The sequence below is a fragment of the Aythya fuligula genome, chromosome 4, assembly GCF_009819795.1.
Source record: "Aythya fuligula isolate bAytFul2 chromosome 4, bAytFul2.pri, whole genome shotgun sequence".
NCBI classification, from domain to species: Eukaryota; Metazoa; Chordata; class Aves; order Anseriformes; family Anatidae; genus Aythya; species Aythya fuligula.
Genome location: NC_045562.1, coordinates 902,558 through 920,821, shown reverse-complemented (window position 1 = coordinate 920,821; position 18,264 = coordinate 902,558). Strand labels below are relative to the sequence as shown.

Sequence of the window (18,264 nt, the reverse complement as noted above, 5' to 3'; positions counted from 1 at the left end):
TTGCTTGGATCTGTACCCACAGCATTACTCCCATTGCGATGTTACCAAAGATCTGCCTTACCAAGCGAGAGCTTATGGCTGTCATTATCTGGGTAGCAAATGAGTCTGATGTCCTCCTGATGGCTGCAGTCATGCTCTCCCCACTCTCTCCTTGAGCACTGAAGGAGGTTTGTCTCCTTCCCTGAGCAACTGACATCATCCAGCCAGATGGGAGCAGAATTCCCTTCTGAGTAGCTCTCAGGCACGCTTTTTCCATACCTGCGTAACAAACACATGTACGTAATGTTTGGGTCCACGGTGATCAAAGGGCATGTGATACTTCAGCACTAGAAAGGAAATTAATTGTTTCTTAAGAAGTAAGGATTTCTCAAGCGTAACAGTGGACAGTATGAACCATGACAGAGCAGGTTCAGTTAGCATTAAAATCAATGAGAGCACTATATGCTTGTTTCCTGATAATGCGTATTTTTAAGGCATTACTGTTACATTGAACCAGACTTGAGAATGTATCACCTTTGATTAAGGCTTCTGTTCAACCAATTACATATCTGTCTCACTGACTTTGGGACTTAAAGCATGTTCTTAGTATCATATATACACGTTAATGTCAGGGTCTTGGCTTTTTTGAATGTGATCTGACATAATATGAAGGCACAACAATGACTACCTAGTGAGAGTGTATCTTCTAACCACAGCCAGTGTGAAAAATAGTTAAGAATGAATGCATGAAACTAGTGGGAATTTTTCTAAAATATATTTTTCAATACATAACAGTGTCTCAGGGCTGGACTGTGTTGGTTTTTTTGAGCTAGATCCACAAGGATTTATACCTTGTAAGTCTCTGTGATTTTTGAAGACTGTTCCATGAGCAAAGATGTTGAAGAATTGATCTTTTTTAGGTAAAGTAGAACACAACAAATTTATTATTCTCTGTGGATCACTTAGCCAAAAAGATGATTATAAGGATCTCAGTGAATAGAAACTGCTGAACCATAGACTGAGCTGAAGCTTTTTGTCCTACCTAAACTGAGGCCATAAATATTTGATGGAGACTAAAGGAAGCAGGCTTTAATGGATCATAACTCAGTAGTTTCTAGGAAGCACTCAGCTAATAATAAAACAGCCTCTTGAAGAATATAGGGTTCATGTAAATGTCTATCATCATTGTCAAGTCAAAGAGTCAGATATCTAATACCAAGTAATCTTACTTAAATCCCAGCTGCCGGCAAACCACCTGTGTATTCAGCTCTGTCCACCCATCATCGCAGATTGTGCCCCACTGCCCAGTATAATAGACCTCCAGGCGTCCCTCATGACCGCCTTTCCCACTTGTTAGCCTTAATGCACCATCTGTGTCATTAACAAGTAAGGAAAAACAAAAACAAGAATCAGTTTTTCTTAGGTCCAATTATTGTTCTGAAATAAAATGAATAGCATCATATTTTACTGTATCTCATTATTCGATTACTAAATCTAGTGCTGGTCACTGAATGCCACTTAATGAGAAGATGAAAGAAATGCCATAATGTGCGCAGGTTGTTGGGAAGTGTTGCATAATGCAGTTGCTTAAGAGCCAGAGAAGAAGTGTGAGATTTTGATCCCCCAAGCCCTTATTACACACCAAGTTCACAGGAATGGGTTCTAATTGCATGATGTCATTGTACAGACACCCTATCATTTTCTTTGTATATTCTGCTCTTTCCCATTGCTTTTATGTTCTACTGTTACTGATAGATGCGATACATGGTTAAGGCATGCCCTGTACAGTAAATGCCAGTTAGCATGCTGCAGAAGAACCAAGGCTTTGTGTGGAATAATGGTTTTCTGTACCTCTAAAATTTCCACAGGCAACAGCCAGCTCTTTTTGACACTGCCACAACACGTTATTACTGGGGCAGGTTTGTGCAATTGCAGACTTTAAAAATTCTCTCTCCAGAGACAACAGTTTTGCATGTGTCACTGTTGTTCTTGTGTGTTTATTGGTAACTGAACTACCTGCAAGAGGCGTACAGGAGACACCGGCATCTTCTTTGTGGCCACAGTTGTGTTCCTGCCAGGAGCTTTTTGGACACTGTTCTATAGATAGCTCGTTTCCTGTACAGCGCACTTCATCCAGCAGCACGGGGCCTGAGCCTTCTCCAAAGTAAGCCTGGCTCCATGCCTTGGCAACACCCCTGTCAAAATGGAACAAACACCGAGTCAAGTACAGGCAAGCTGAAGAGTCTTGGATGCAGTGGGAACAGCTAAAATCTTGCATATCCAGCTTCTAAAATAGCAAACAGGACTGCCTGAGAAGCTGCTGCTCAGGTAACCAGCTGACAGTGCAGCCCATTTTATACCTCTACTGCAATGTCATTCTGTGCCCAGCTTCCATCTCAGCTTCAGTTCAACTACAGCTGAACTTAAGCATGCTGTTTTGACATTTCCATAGTTTGAACATGTTTTTGACATCAAATTCCGTTGTTTCATATTTATGACACTTTCCTTTTCTGTCTCTTAATTTTTAAGAATAACATTCCTAAAAAAATATTGTAGATTTACAGATGGGTACAAGGCTTCCACTTTTAATTTTCATCTAATATTTATATGCAGTCATAATAATCCTATAGATTCCTACAGCAACTTTCATCTGTTAACCTCAAAGCATATCAAACAAATCTCAAATACATATCTGAAGCAGCTAAACATGACTGTTCTCCATTTAGTCATTTAAAAACCATGGTAAAGAGATCATAAGTGAATTGACAATGTCATAAGGTAAATTAGTTGTAGAAATAAGAACAGCAAACAGACCAGTAAGTACCCTTATGCTTGTTATACGTGTTATGTCAGCACAGGGGATTTTGAGCACAAAAACCTACATAAACTGAAAACATTCCATTGGTTCAGCATTACAAAAATCATGCAATGTTGAACACTTTATGATCTATCAGGATTTTTCCACTTCTATTTGTTAAGATAAAATGTCTTTCATATCTAAATGATTTTTAATGGTTTGTTTTCCTTCCACTCAATGGTTTCTCCATTCATATATCCAGTCTTGTTTTTATGCAAGTGTTTTCAATATCTGTCTTATTATGAATATCATTACATAACACCTAGCAGGAAAGGTATACTGTTTATACTGAAAACGTGACAGATCTTGGCTTTTTTGTTTCAGACTGTAGTCATTCAAACTCTTAAAAGACTTTTGCAAAGGTGTGTCAGAATTGTCCATTGCTGTGATCTTCTCAATGTGAGTTGCATTAGTTCACATTTTTAAGGCAATGCTTTATTGATCCGTATATGGATTTAGATAGATATGGGTTTCATTTCTACTGCATTGTATAAAGCTATACAATCTGTTCTCTCTTTTTATAGGAAAACAATACTAAATTTACAGTTTGTGATCATACAAATTACTGATAAACAGTAAAAGGGGTATGGGAAAAATAGCAACAATAAAAGGCTTACAAAAAGTTAAACCAAGATCAGAAAAAGGTTCTATGAAAAGGAAGGAAGTAGGAAGTTGTGGTTGATATCATGTAGATGATATGTGCCCAGTAAATAAAAGCACATATGAGAAAGGTAAATTAAATAATCTGTGTTTTGCATTTGTGTCTTTTTTAAAATCTATTTGTTTTTCAAATTGTTAAGCTGAAGTGTTAAGCTCAATCTTAAAAGTGCTGTGACTTTTCAGACTGTTTCTCTGATGACCAGATGCCTTCTTCAACTGGTGGGGTGCACAGAAAATATCAAAAAGCAAGTCTTATTTACTCAGTAGGGAGATGAGCTGTGATCTGCAATTGCTTCAGAGGAGTAATTGAGCAAAACAAAAATATCCTCGAGCACTTAGCAAGTAACATTTTAGCAAAACACATTCTGCTTTCTTCTGGGAATTTATCAGGGCAAATTAGTAAATTCAGTCTGAAGCTAGTACCTCTAGTATCTTTTTTTTTTTTTTTTGAGAGACAGAGGTTTTTAATGAGACATTACCTTTTCTTTAGAATGACCTTTCTAATTCCAAATAACATATCAACATGCATGGTCATCTAATGATGATGATCCTACCATTAATCATATACACAAGAGGGTTGAGCTGACATTACACAATCTTTACATGCTACTAATACCTGTAATGCCTTTCTTTGCCTTTTTTTTTTTTTTAACTTAGTCTTTTCTACATAAATCTTAGACTTAAAAGGAAAATAAACTAGGGAAAAATGGAAGTCTGGATTCAAAGGGGCATGTTGGTTCCCACACAGCTCACCAGTAGATTTAGAAGCTTTGTAAGTACAGCACAGATCTCAGCCTTTTGAGCTAATTTGCATAGCACCAGCAGGAGTACACAGCCTCAGTTTCAGGTTAAAAAATGAGTGCACTCTGTGGGCTACCAGTTAACACCATAAAACTTGCTGCCTTCACCACCACTTCTTTTAATTCTTCATAACTCCAGCAGAGTTTTGCAGGTGAGTTCTATCCCAATCTCCTCTACACTGACCTGTTTAGTTCTCAGCCCAGGCTGTCTCATATGTAATCTCCTAGTCCTCCTTGGTTTTATATCTTAGTATCATTTCTGCATCTTGCTCCTCATTCTTTCCCTCTCCAACCCATCTGCCTTTCATCCCAGTTGTCCCTGTCTCCTTTGTCTGTGATTGAGCAGTTCTCTTTGCCTCCCAGCTCTTCAGCGTCTTTCCTCATGCACTGGATAGCTATCCTCTGTGTGGTACCAAAATCACCCCCGGCTGTTCAGAAGAGGGGCAAGAAAATCCTGTTGTGCTGCTATGACTAGATTATGGACCATGCTTAGTTCAGACAGAATCACTTGCAACTTCAGCTGGTATCTACTTCAAAACTTCAGACTGGTATCTACTCAGTGCATGCAAGCTGACAGTTTTCAGAGGTTCATGACTTAAATCTTCAGAGATTCTCATGGGTAGGCCAAAAAGATTATCCTTTCTGACAGGAGCAGTGCTCTCACTCCAAAGCAAGGAGGCTGTTAAACTCTTCAGCTGAATGGAAATGGATGAAAAGATTGCAACAGTAAAAGCAACTTCCTTGTCTTCACCTAGGGATTTTGATTGCAACTTTTCTGAAATTGTAATGCATGTTCAATAAAAAGTCAGAATTTATTCTGAGAAAGATCCTTCGTCTGTCTTACAGACAAAACTGCATCTATCACATAACAATGGAAATTGGATCGTATAAAACAAAGTTCCAGGGACTTGAAAGTATTGGCACTGTACCTGATCTTTCTATAAATAAATGTAGTTCCTGCTTTGAAGAATAAGTGCAATTTTAAAGGAATATCTTTGGAAAACTCCAGGCTATGTATATTACTACCTTCCCTGCTTTGCTGCTGGAGTAGAAAACATGTAGAAAAACAAACCCAAGGCCAAGCTGCCGACAGACAACTTCAGCATCTGCGTCATCCCACTGATCATCACAGATAGTGCCCCACTGGCCCGCATGGTAGACTTCTACTCTTCCTTCGTAAGCGTTGTTCCCACCAGCCAGCCGGATCAGAGTAAAGACAGAAGCTGTGATCAAACACAGATTATAGGAACAGGTCATTTTGTTACCCTGATAGTAAAGGGAAAAGAGGGTTTCTCTGACACTGCTCAAGAATTAGATTTTAATTTTTCTAATTAGATGGAAAACCTGAAATTAAACTTGCTAGAAAATAGCAAGTTTCCCCTGAGCTCCACTCTCGGAAGATGAAAAATATTATACAGACAAGAAACCATACTGCTCTCGAGTTTCTTAATTGTCCACAGATACTTAGGACCAAGTACTACACTCAGTGGTGTAGTCAGTCAGTGGTTGCACTTCTACCACTAATGGCAACATTGGTCCCAGAAGACAAAATCTGTAAGAGGCAAAAAATTCTTTCATTGCCACAGAAGTAGAATTTCACCCTCATGTTTTCATGTCAAAGCATGGAAATCTCATTGACTATAATGCCTCACTTTAATTGTGCAAGCATTGTGTCCTTCCTTAACCTGTCAGCCTGTTTCTGAGATGTGGTGTCAGTTTTGGTCTTTTCAAATAATTAGACCTTTTGTGGTGCAGCAGTAAATGTTCTTGGAAGCATCACTTCCACAGAAAGCTATAACAGAAACAGCTTAAAATCATGTAAAAAATTAGTCACTTTTGTATTTAAAAGGTTATTTCAAAGTTTAACCATATATAGCATTTGAATGATGTACAATGTGATTCATTTTTGCGTATACTTTCCAAGCAATTAATGCTACTTCATCTATTTCTTGGCTGAAAAAAAAAAATGAGGGAATTTCTCCAAGTCTATCTTACTATTCTGTGGTGTGAAATGTTTTTTTGTTGTTATTGCTGGTTTTGTTTCTTTTGTAATTACTTAAAATGCTAATGGCAGTAGAATCTGCAGAACAGGCAACTTCAGAAAACTTCATCTAGTCTGCAGAATCTCACGATCAATTTAACTAATTTTAGATATCCTGGGCTCTGAATTATTGATAATCTCGCTTTCAGCATTACTGAAACAGACAAAAAGCCTTCAATATATTTATCTAAACAAAACAAGCTTTTCTGGTGAAAATTTTTATAAGCAGAAGGAAAACCTTATGATCAAAAAGTATAATTTTCCAAATGTATAGTTTTCAGTTTCTTCAGGCAAAACTTTCTCTTTCCTTAGCCTTCAAGTTCTTTCCTAGCTTAAGGATTTTTCTATCATCTACACTACTGTTTTCTAAATTAAGAATAAAATTATGGTTTGGGAAGTCATTCATCAAAATATTCCACATGAACAGTGGAGCTTTAGGACAAAAATGCATCTACCTTTGGGTAGGAATGCAAGTAGGAGAGGAAAAGAAGCACAGGGTTGGCTGCAGCAATACGACATGTTTTGCTTACAGCTGAAGAGACTGCCACTGCCAGCTTCTCAGCACTGCCAGCCTTCCTTGAGGTCAGCAGCATTTTAAACCTGGTGGCATAACTGCCTATTTAGATGCTGTTTATCACGTCAGTTAAAATAATATGAAATATCTTAAAAGCCTTGATAATACATTTTCCTGGTATTGTATGAGTGATGTGTGAGGTGGCAATCTTCAGGTAGGAGGTCTCAGGCCTGCTGTTTTAAATGTACACAGAATAGGACAAACACTTTATAGCTCCTTGTGCAATGCCAGCCACAGTCACAGTAAGGAATGTAAGCCCAAGACGCATCAGACACTTCTGTACTAAAGTTGTGTTTAGCCTTTGAGTGAAATTGGTGCTCCTCCCTATTGTTCAAGAAAAGCTAACAAATTGATGTGTAGTGTGTGGCTACCAAAGAACCTCTGAGTGAGTAAGTAAATAAATAAATACATAACATGAGAGGGATAAATGATCCTACTTTTACAGCCAGAAGTCCCTTGGGGGATTCTAGCTTCTTCACCCTTCCTCACAACCTGGATCTCAAACCAACATTTTGCTTCTTGATCATAAAAATGTAAAAGGTGGTTCTTCTAAGTTGCAGCTTGCACAGCATAGTGGAATCTGAAATAGTTAATGATGCTATGAGTCAATCTGTTTAATTTCCTGTTCCAAGAAGTCTAATAAAGTTTATTTATTTAATAATGATTAATTATTACTACTTCCATTTAAATAAGGTAAATACCAAATGTTGTGTTTTTGTTTTTTTTACCCAGGGAAGAGCTACATGTGACAGCAGCAGCCACTTTTTGAGGACATGTTCCATCCTGCCAGATGTCTTTTTCACATGACAATATAGTTGCTTCATCACCACGACAACGCACTTCACTCCAGTAAACAGGAATAAGGCCCAGTCCAGAAAATGGTATGTGTTTTGCTGTACCTTTTTCACTGTAAGAAGAATAATCAGGATGTTAGAGCTGGGGGCAAGGGGAGTGGAACATTTGTTTGTGAAATCTGTTCATTCCTGGTACTTATATATAAATCTTGGGGTAGAAAATGTCCTAACTGAAACCAGGACAAAAAGAAAGGGCCTTCTTGAACAGGGTAAAGTCATCATGTTTTCATACAGTTCAGCATTGTCTTCTGCACAGAGCAAAGTAACAGTGTTACATATGTGACCCAGATCTTGACATTTTGTCATGGGATATTTTAGTATACTGGTCTGTGCTACTGCAAGGCCAGTCGCATTCCTGTTCTCCCAGTTCTTAACTACAAAAATCAACACAGAAGTTCCTTCCACAGTCCATATGTGAACCTACAGTACCATCCCACAACAGATACACTTCCAAGAGAAATAATGCAAAGGGGCCTTTCACTTTTCTCCTCTCCCAATATGCATGTCATATAATATGGTTATGATATGGGGCTGTAAAATCACCTCATGCTACATTAGATCAGGCTCATGTTCATTATTGTCTTTTCAGCCATTCCCATCCATCCATCCATCCATCCATCCATCCATCCATCCATCCGTCCATGCATCCATCCATCCATCTCCTGAACATTTATAAACAGCTTCCTTTCCTTCCCAGACTGAATCTACTCACTGAATGTTCTTATCTTCCATATAATGCCCAACAAAAATAAATTAAAAACAAAACCCAAGTATTGTAAAGTCAAAAGAGCAGAAAAATGGAAGCACTAAAACCTAGTGAATTCACCTTGTGGTGTATAGATCCACATTTCTGCCAAATACTCAAGACAACATAAACATAAACTTTCAACTACATGCTATTTCAAATACTTTCAAATACTTGCTTTTTTTTTTTTTTTTTTTTTTTTTTCTCCTGGATTCAGGTTTAAGTCATTTCTGTTAAAAAGACCAAGCCATTTACTCATATCACTGAACTACTTTTGCTAATAGCAGTCTTCTTGTTCAGCTGAAATGTTTATTGGAATGGTATGGATATGGAAGGCAAAAAGGACTTAAATTAGAATGAGGAAAGGAAATATTGCATGTAGACAGCTAAGTCATTAGCAAAATCACAGCCTCCAGATGGCTGAACTTTTATCCCATCTAATCCTTATATTTTTTAAGTTGGCATGGTGTGTCGAGATTAATATTGAACATTATAAAACAGCTTAGATATTGTTCTGGCTTGCAGTCTTAAAAAGTGGAATAACCATTAGGAATGCCACAATGAAAATATGGTATCCTAGCCCCCTGCTGCTTGTAGGAAACATAATCACTTCTTTGATACGTAACTGCAAGAAAAGTTAGAAAGGCAATAAATCCAGCCATACTTTGCGGCTTATTGAGAATCTGCAAACTGAATGGAGTTCTAAGGGAGGATATCCAAGTAATATTTGTTTGCCTAACTTGGATAACATTGATTTTCTAGAAGCTGAATTTGCATTTTTTAAGATTCCTGAAGGTATGGGCATTTTCTTCCTTTTCCTCAGTTTTGTCTTGCTATTGGAATTGCAACATCACTATAGGCATTATCTAGAGATGAATGACTAAATTACATTAAAAGGTCCTGTTGATTAAATCCCCTCTGACAGCAGAGGGAAACAGTGGTCAATAAGGACAGTGAGCTGTTAGCACAGTTCAGGGACTTTCAAACACTGCAATATTACCATGACCCTATAAAATGTTTTCATGAGAATGTAAAACTGCAAAATTTGATTTTTTTGTGTCTAGTTATTGAAGTGTAACAGTAAAATTAACCATACAGATTATCTAGTTGCAGGAAGATGCACACAGCAAAAACACCACATTTCCCCAAAAATCTAGAATGCCTCCCATATGTCTTTTTGTAAGATATTATGGACAATTACCAGGGTAACACCATGATGCTGGAAAACAGGAATATTCCTAAGATTAGGAGGCCATGGAGAAGCTAATTCTGACCACATTTACATTTTTGTAGATTCAGTAACTTAACAAGAGCTGCCCTTAATTGACACTTACATAAGCGAGATTAGGATCAGACCTCATATTTCTGTGTTCATGGACATCTCCTGGATGAGAGATCTAAAGCAGATTTTGTTTTACTTTGAAAGCACAGATCTACCCTGCCTCTGCTCTTCATCAGATCCCACACACAGCTTTCAGATGAAATACTGATTCTCACAGTGGCCTCTTTGAAATATAACACAACTTAAAGATGCAAAAGATCACCCTTTACACTGTAATATCATTAAAATAAGTCCACTGACTTTTACTCAGATTAAAACTTACCCAAGTGCAAGCTGCCGACATATGACTGTTGCATCGTTATTGTCCCAATGGCTGCCACAGATTGTTCCCCAGACTCCATTCAAATAAACCTCCACTGTGCCTTCAAACTCATTCTTGCCACCTTGGAGTCTCACTGACCCTAGTTAAAAGAAGAAAGTTAGGTCTCCAAGATGGTCCATCGCTCATTTATCCTACATAATAGACTCCGAATTTGTTTTTCCCTCAGCAGAGTGAATTCCTGTTTCATGCACTACCATCTTACTTTGCACACTTTGGGTAAGCTAAGAAGTACTCAGTCATATCTAACATATATATGTGATATATAAAAGCAGACAATCTTATTCCATAACTTTTCTGACTCTTCTGATGCTACAACCTAGTTAAAGGTCTAACCACCAAAAGAAAGTATGTACAGACTGCATAATCATTTAAATGTGGTTTAAAAAAATGTACCCAGATGAGCAAAATCTATCTATATATGAATGTTACGCTTTTATCTTCCTCCTAAGTCCATCCAGCATTAAAAAAAAATAAAAAATAAAAATAAAAAAACATGGATTGCATAGCTTTTGCTCTGAGCCATGTAAGATTATATATGTCATGTATGTAAGTAGTTTATTTTAGCCAAAGAATGCATTTGTTCATACTTGTTCTCAGACAGGAATACGCTTGATATAGTTCTATTAATTCTCGAGGGGTTTTAAGGAAATTCTCAGACAAAACAAGCTAAAAACATTAGGAATTTTCTAAAATAAGTGGGAAAAAAGTCATCTTCTTGGGAGCAACAACACACAAATCCAAGAAAATTAATAGATTTTGCATTTTTATATTACAGTAGTTTTACTTGAGGTGCAAGATGTATCTGCTGTTGAATGTAGCCAAGTGACACTTATAAAGGTGGGAGAAAGCTGATTATAGGTCTAAATCTACAGAAGCAGAACAAAGAGTCAGAACAGTAATTCAGCAAGAATAAATTTCTGTTAAATTATCAAACAGACTAATTGTGTGCATTAATATTGCCCGAAATCTCAGTTAATCCATCTGCCTCTGCCCTGTGATCTACTTAAAATCAGAAGCTATGCCATCATCCAGCTTGCAGCATTTTTAGCAGTAGAAGAGAGAAGTCAATGTTTGTCCCTGCCTTCTGTGTTCATATATGAGTATATAATAATAATTATAATAATAGCAAAAATAGGTCGATCTACTTTTTCTTCTCAGCTTTCACTCAGATTGTGTTCTGGTTTGAATTTAGTTCAGTATAGTTTATAAAACTCCCAAGCCAAATGACTGCCAAATGACTTGAGGAATTAATTAACCTCAAATTTGATTTTGTGTGTTCCTTTTTGCCTCCTATTTATTTTCTCAGCGGTAACTTACTGTGCAGTAAACTACAAACAAAAGTTATTCATCTTATGTTACAGGGTGAGCTATCATTCAGCACAGAGAATGATTAATGGATTAATTATAGCAACACTGTAGACATATTGCTTGTTGTTTTTCTGTCTTTATAGTCTTTGTTTTCGTGCTTCTCTGCCACATGCAGACAGGCTCTGGAATTTTGTTTATTTCTGCTCCTCACCAAACTTTTGCGTAGATTATTATTTCCACTTCAAATATCGATTGTAGTCATAGCAAAATGATTCCTGCCATTCCAGAAATTGTGTTTGAAGATGTCGTCTCCATAAACGAGTTTATTTTTGTACATGATTGCTTAAGGTCCTGCATGACACCTATTGAAGTCGATACAGTGTTTCCTGAGTGCACATGATACAGCAGTTCTTTGCAAATATTTGGATAAGGGTGTACTAGACAATTATAATTATCTTCTAAAGTCTCCATGGCAGAATGTGTCTCACTGCTCTTTCTATACTTGCAGAATTCCCAGTGACAACAGTGGAAGAATTTATTCATGTGCACAGAGTAAAAGATGATACCAGAGATAACTTTCACACACCAGCAAGCCTTTTTCCAACAATTAAAAACAAAATAAATTTGAAATCCTTTGCCTATCTGATGGAAGCCTCATGGATGAAGTCTGAGAAGCATGGAGATCTCGCTGTGGACATGTACTGTTAAACAAAGAAAACAGACTTTACCCTGCTGCCCACTCGCCCAGAGAACCCCAGGTGACTTATGTTCCTCCTTGAGGTGGAAAAACATACTACTGGTATCAGGAAGGGACAAAGATTGGAAGGGACAGAGCCTTATTTCCATGCACCTCTGTGACAAGACCTATAGAAAACCAAAAAATGAAGGATTTAAAAAAAAATAATCTCATATCTCAACAAAATATTTTGGTTTGCCTTTTTCCTGCAGATTTACAGCTGCTTATAGGAACACCAACATTCTTTGAAAGACAGTAGAATATATAACAGACCTCTGTTTATCTCACAAGAAAATAAAACAAAATAAAGAACCAGCTACCATCATATGGGAAAAAGACACAATATGATCATTAAAGGTATATTTTTAACAAATTTGATATATTCTTAATTTTCACCTATAATTTAATCTAGAGGGAAATAAAGAGAAAGCCTATTCTTACATGTAACTAATATTAAACCTTTAATTACATCTTAAGTATAATAGAGCCAACTGAATATATGGTATAACAAAACTATTTCTAACATGGTTGCATTGATTCATACTTTTCTCTTAGGCAGGTGTTGATATCTACAGCTATGCCTAACCTAAAATATCCATGGCAAAATCAAGCATTCGCTCTTCTGGAAAAACAGTAAGCCTTTTTTTTAATTGAAAGTTGAACCCCCCCGAAAGGTTGCTTAGTATTTTATGAAGCCCAATCTAAGTGTTTCTTTCTCAGTATTCCAGCACTGAATCTAACAAAAGTAAAATGATACAGTACTCTGTATGTTTCATATGCACTTTGAAGTATGTGTTAGCTTATGATGTCATAATTATGTAGCAAGCAAACCAAAGAGCAAATTAATAAGAAAATGATTGTTCTGTAGTTTATTCAAAATGTTGCAGTATTCAGCCCCTGGTAGTTATTTTACTGGATCAAGAGATACATTAATTACAGTAAAATGGATACCTCAAAAAACATAACAGAACTGTAAAATATATCACTGTGCTTCAATAGGTTATTTTTCCTTTCCAATAGACTTTCCAAAACTTTTACTTTGTAACAGAACAGATTTATTTCATGTGCAAATGGATCACAGGGAATTGCAATCTGACCAACATTATCTGCCATCATGTATATTTATGCTATATTACTATTATTAGCTGATGACTCTATCTTTGTTATTAAGAATGTGTTAGCATCTTCATTGTAGGGTAGTCAGTGTTTGCCTAGTTAAAATGAACAGGAAACCCTTTTACTTCATAGGTAGCAAGAAAAAACAATATTTAGTCTAATCAAAAGGATACCAGTAAATCTTAATTTTATTAATCCTTAATTCTTAATTTCACTGGTTAAGTCTTCTATTGTTACATTTTAACACCACAAGTCCATACTGCACTTCAACATGTGTGTTCCAAGTGGCTTCCTTCTGTGCTTTCCCTAGGGCAGCTCTGCAGGAGAGCATTTGAGTAACTTCTCAGCAAACAGGTCTATCTTCAGTATATGTAATGGAACATCTAGGTTTGTGGAGTTGTAGATAATAGCACAATCTCATATTTTTTCAGGTGCAAGTTTTGAGCTGGTTTGGTTGCTGAAGAAAACGAAACATGATGGGAGCAGAGCTAGCACAGTAATAAATATTCTGGCTAGCATGCAGTGCTCTGAGAAATGCACAGAGTTCAACAAGGTGTCAAGCCTCTAAGCACCAAACTCAATAGCAGGGAATGCAAATGAGTACAGGGACCCTGCCCATAGCTCTCAGTGCCCTCCTCAGCACTGGTCAGAAAGAGGAAGGAGCCCCTGCAGGAGAGGTAAATTGACCCCACAAGAATAAGAGAAAAGGACACATGAACACAGAGTGGGACTGGCAGGTAGCTTTAGGACACATATTGTGGTCCTAGGATGGCATTCATTCAACCCTTTATTGAAGAATACAGATTTACCACCTTCACAGAAACTCAATCATTTATATACACTCAAAAGGTGTACGCATTTCTTTCAATTACGTTCTGCCTGAGGTTACTGATGGTCAATCACATCGTTTACATACAGTTTGGTAATTTTAATTGCCCTGGTATCTGCCCAAGTCAGAATCTTTCCTATCTGCTATCGCTGTTTAAAAGAGATTAAGTTATACTTGCAAATGCAAGGAAGTAAGGGTATCCAGTGGGTGCTGCTGAGACTTGCTCAGCAGCACCTGCCATACAGACTCAAGCTGAGACACAGCAATTAAAAAAAAAAAAAAGAGGAAAACTGCCCAGACAACTTTTAATAAACTCCAGAAAGAAGTGCTTCAAAGGAATTGTGCTTTATACATGTACAACACGAGTGGTCCACTTGGCTCTTCTGCTCTACCATTCCCATGCCCAGAGATGCTGGATAACTTCAAACCCTATTTTATTTTCTACATTTCACTGAGAACAAGCATTGTTACTACATGTGGCTGAATTGAAAATAGAATGAGAATCACTTCATTTTTGCTTGTGTGAGTACTGCCATGATAGGGTTTATGATAAAGGTGTACCAGTATTTTCTTCATAACACCTGTGTTCAAAGGCTTGTAGTTTGGCTATAAAATGTAGATTTTCAAGAGTAATTATAAGGAGAATTTTCCTGTGCCTTCTCCTCTGGTGCTACATTCAGAGGTCTGAAGGAAAGCAAAAGAAATATTACAATTCTGGAAATTTGTAGAAACGGCAAATGTTATTTTTGCTTTCATTTGCAAGGTGTTACAATGTGGGATAGTGCCACAGAAAGGCCCTGCACTGATAATTCATCTCTGTTGCCTCGCAGTCAATTAACTAGGTATAAATTAACACTACATGTAAGGGTCGCCCATTGATACATGCTATATCTTGCCTAACAACTTCTAGTATTTCCAAACACTAGTGGATGCAAAATACATATAAAAGTGTCCCATTTTCAGAATTAATTGGATATATTGGTTTGCATGAGGTTCTTGAAAAAATATCTACTGGCATTATAGGCCCAGTCTGATGCCAGTTCAAATCAATGGAAGCTCTTCTCCCCTTCCAGGGCCATCCCTGGATGAAATCAAATAAAATATACCTGTTGACTTCAGAAAAACAATGGATGATGCTCACTGGAACCAGTGCAGAACCACTTTCAGTCTAAAATTATAATTCTTTTCTCTTGGTAGTTACACCTTGAAAAAGGGTGCATCCATCAGAACTGCTTTGTAAGACCTACTTTAGTACACAACATTACTGCATGCTCAAGGAGCCTTATAATAGGAGTTTCATAAGTATTACATATATTGAATATGTAATGTGATGACTTGGTTCCTCTGTAGCAGTGAGGTGAGGTTCATCACGTCAACAATCAATGTTTTAAGGCTTTGAAAAAAGAACACAGTGAAATTTTAGGAATGTAATGGGTTCTAACGGATTGCAATTATCTGATGTGATACAGAGCTGTAGAAATTGAGGGGTTCTCATGCTGTGCAGGTGTAATAAGAATGGTCCCAGAAGAGCTGCTTCAGTCTTAGAAGGAGAAAATAAACATTCATGTTTGATTTTTCATCTTTTTTTTTTTCTTTAACCTTACGCTAATAAAAAAAAAAGTCCCAAAATACCTTCCATCAACTGCCCAGACCATAGTGTAATAAGTAGAGAGAATAATCATGTGTTTAAACTATGAGCCTGAGGCTTGATTCTTCTCTCCCAGAACTTTTGTGAAGCATTATTTGATTGGTATTAGTGGAATTACCCTGTGATGAAACAGATTCAAATGGAAAGACTCCACACTTGGGATGTTCTGAAGGTGTGTATTTGATTTCCAGTTCTGACACTGACTGGTATTGTGACCTCTGGCAAGAAATGTACCTTCTTTTATTGTTTCCCCTTTGTATAACAAAGAAAAATAGTTAACCCACTTTACTCAAAGAGCTTTAAATTAGATACGTAACAACATATGAAGAATACTGTAACTACATGCCACATAAACATTGTGTGGCAGCAGTTGCTTCCAGGTGCTGACGGGGACTTCTGTTTTCAAGCATGAATAGGTACACAAGACAGCTAAGTTGCTATTAGCAATGCCTAAAATTCTAAATTCTGCTAATTTGTAAATTTTGCTGGTTCTGTATACAGCATACTCTTGTACTCATTTATTTTCCTCTATGATTTCCTTGCTTAATCATGATAATTTATATCTATTTGTATTTGGTTTACCTGCTTTCAAAGATTGAATAAGAAATATTACCCAGATGCCTCTCGTTTTAGAAGGAGGAAATAAAACACCAAAATATATTATTTTAAACTATTAATCTGATTTTAGGTTGGTATCGTGTGGTATAATTGCAAAGGCATTTTTGTTTTGTTTTAATTTTCCAGCATTAATGTTAAAATATAAAGCTCTTTAATATATATGCATGCACAAAGTTTAACCAATTAACTTTGCACATTAGTCTTAATGTTTAAGATAGGAAATCCAGGAGATTTGCGGTTAGGGCTTTGAACACAGTATTGTATTTATTTATTGCAGGTGCACAAGAACTGAGAGTGGGCTTCCTCAGTACATATAGTAACGTAACAGATGCAGGAAGATTATCTCTAGTCTGTCCTCTAGCTATAAACTGCCTCATAACATTGCCTTGCTTGCATTTCTTTGCTTCTTGTGAGAAAGAAACATATTTCAGGACCAAAGTTATAGTAATGTCTATTTCTGGTCAAATGTCTTGATGTATTTCCCTGTTCCATCTTAAGCCATTTCATACATTCCGTAAGTCTTTGGTTTCCCCTCCACAAAGACTTTTGGGCAGACTATTGGCCCATGGAAATCACTGAGAATTTACTGCTGAGTCCAAAGGACTTGGGAAGGAAAACAAACAAACAAAAACACTCTGAAAAGAGTGAAGAAACATGGCTAAACCCAAATCATGCAGCATTTTTGGCATTTTTTTCATTATCAAGTTCTTACTGAACTTACAGGGGATTCTGGAATTTGCTCCAGTAAGAGCACAACTGGGTTCTTAGCAATAAAATGATACATTATTGCTCACTCTGGCAGATTATTCCAAAATCCTTACAAAGTACTTTGTAAACCAGACTGAACAATTCTGGAAAAAAGCTATAAATATGATAGACTAAATTAAAGAACCAACTGTGGGACCCTTTTTCAAACTGAGACCAGTTAAAGGGTGTGAAATCTGGATTCTTTTCATCTGTGTCTAGTTATCTGTTTTCTCCACCATGGCATCAGCTGCCTGGTATTCTTTCCCAGAAAACATCTGTAATACATAACAGCATTCAGTCTTCTTGAAGGAGTACAGCATTGACTTTGAACATGGCTTTGGAAGCTGCAGTTTTTTTAATGCATAGATTAACACTATGGACCTCGGTGCCTCCATGTGCTGTTCCTGTGATATTTTATACCAATATGTATAATTATCACATTGATCAAATTATCATCCTTTTTTCAGCTCTGTATCTGATATGCCTTCTTAGGACTATCATTGGAAGAGAAAGATAGCCATCCGCTTCAGGGATCAGAGAGGAAATTTAAAGAAAAGAAGAAAAAAAAAAAAAGGAAAAAACTTCCACAAGAACAAAATTATTAATATTGGTATTAGTAATTAATGCCCTTGATGGTGTTGCAATATTATGAAATATGTAAAAGGAAGGGCGACAAAGAAGAGTCTTAATTTTCATTGCAGCAATTATACTTGATCGTTTTTAGTATGTGTATAGATAGGACACAATTCTTACTTATGTAGGAGATAATACCACAGACATGCAAAGGCCATGTTTCCATAAAGTGAAGTCATTCCAAACCCGCCTGTACGTTAATTTTATTTAACTCTACGGAGGGCTGCCAAAGACCCAACCTACGGCTGCCCAAGTGCCCAGGGGCTGGGTGCTGAAGCGGCAACACGACTTCCCACGGCGGGGTGAGCACACGGGCTTGCCGACCGCCTTCTCACTCTCCCCCCCACATTTCGGGACAGGGAGGGAGCCCAGCACCCCGCGGAGAAGCGCCCCGGGTTAGCAAGTCGCGATCCAGCCGTGCTGGCCAGCGCTGGGCAGCCCGCAGCGCACTGACG

The 18,264-nt window shown here is 37.3% G+C and overlaps 1 protein-coding gene and 1 long non-coding RNA gene across 5 annotated transcripts in view; one reads left to right on the top strand and one right to left on the bottom strand.

Annotated features, from left to right (window-relative positions):
* Nucleotides 1–12,312, bottom strand: part of PRSS12 (serine protease 12) — a 40,397-nt gene extending 28,085 nt beyond the window's left edge. For 3 of the 4 annotated variants that reach the window (XR_004253193.1, XR_004253192.1, XM_032186098.1), the window contains exons 1-7: nt 12,211–12,312; nt 10,115–10,253; nt 7,640–7,818; nt 5,369–5,519; nt 1,996–2,174; nt 1,209–1,350; nt 62–258 (exon numbers count right to left, since the gene is read on the bottom strand). Coding sequence is in view for 2 of the 4 variants with exons in the window: in XM_032186098.1 (XP_032041989.1) it covers nt 62–258; nt 1,209–1,350; nt 1,996–2,174; nt 5,369–5,519; nt 7,640–7,818; nt 10,115–10,253; nt 12,211–12,274 (1,051 nt within the window). In the remaining 2 variants the exon portion in view is untranslated. The remainder of the gene's footprint in view (nt 1–61; nt 259–1,208; nt 1,351–1,995; nt 2,175–5,368; nt 5,520–7,639; nt 7,819–10,114; nt 10,254–12,210) is intronic. The other variant, XM_032186100.1, reaches the window with a different exon arrangement.
* Nucleotides 7,729–17,944, top strand: LOC116488505. Its single transcript, XR_004253194.1, has 6 exons — nt 7,729–7,792; nt 11,991–12,240; nt 12,431–12,575; nt 12,774–12,851; nt 15,888–15,983; nt 17,644–17,944. It is a non-coding gene; the product is annotated as an uncharacterized LOC116488505 (long non-coding RNA).
* The last annotated feature ends 320 nt before the right edge of the window (nt 17,945–18,264 follow it).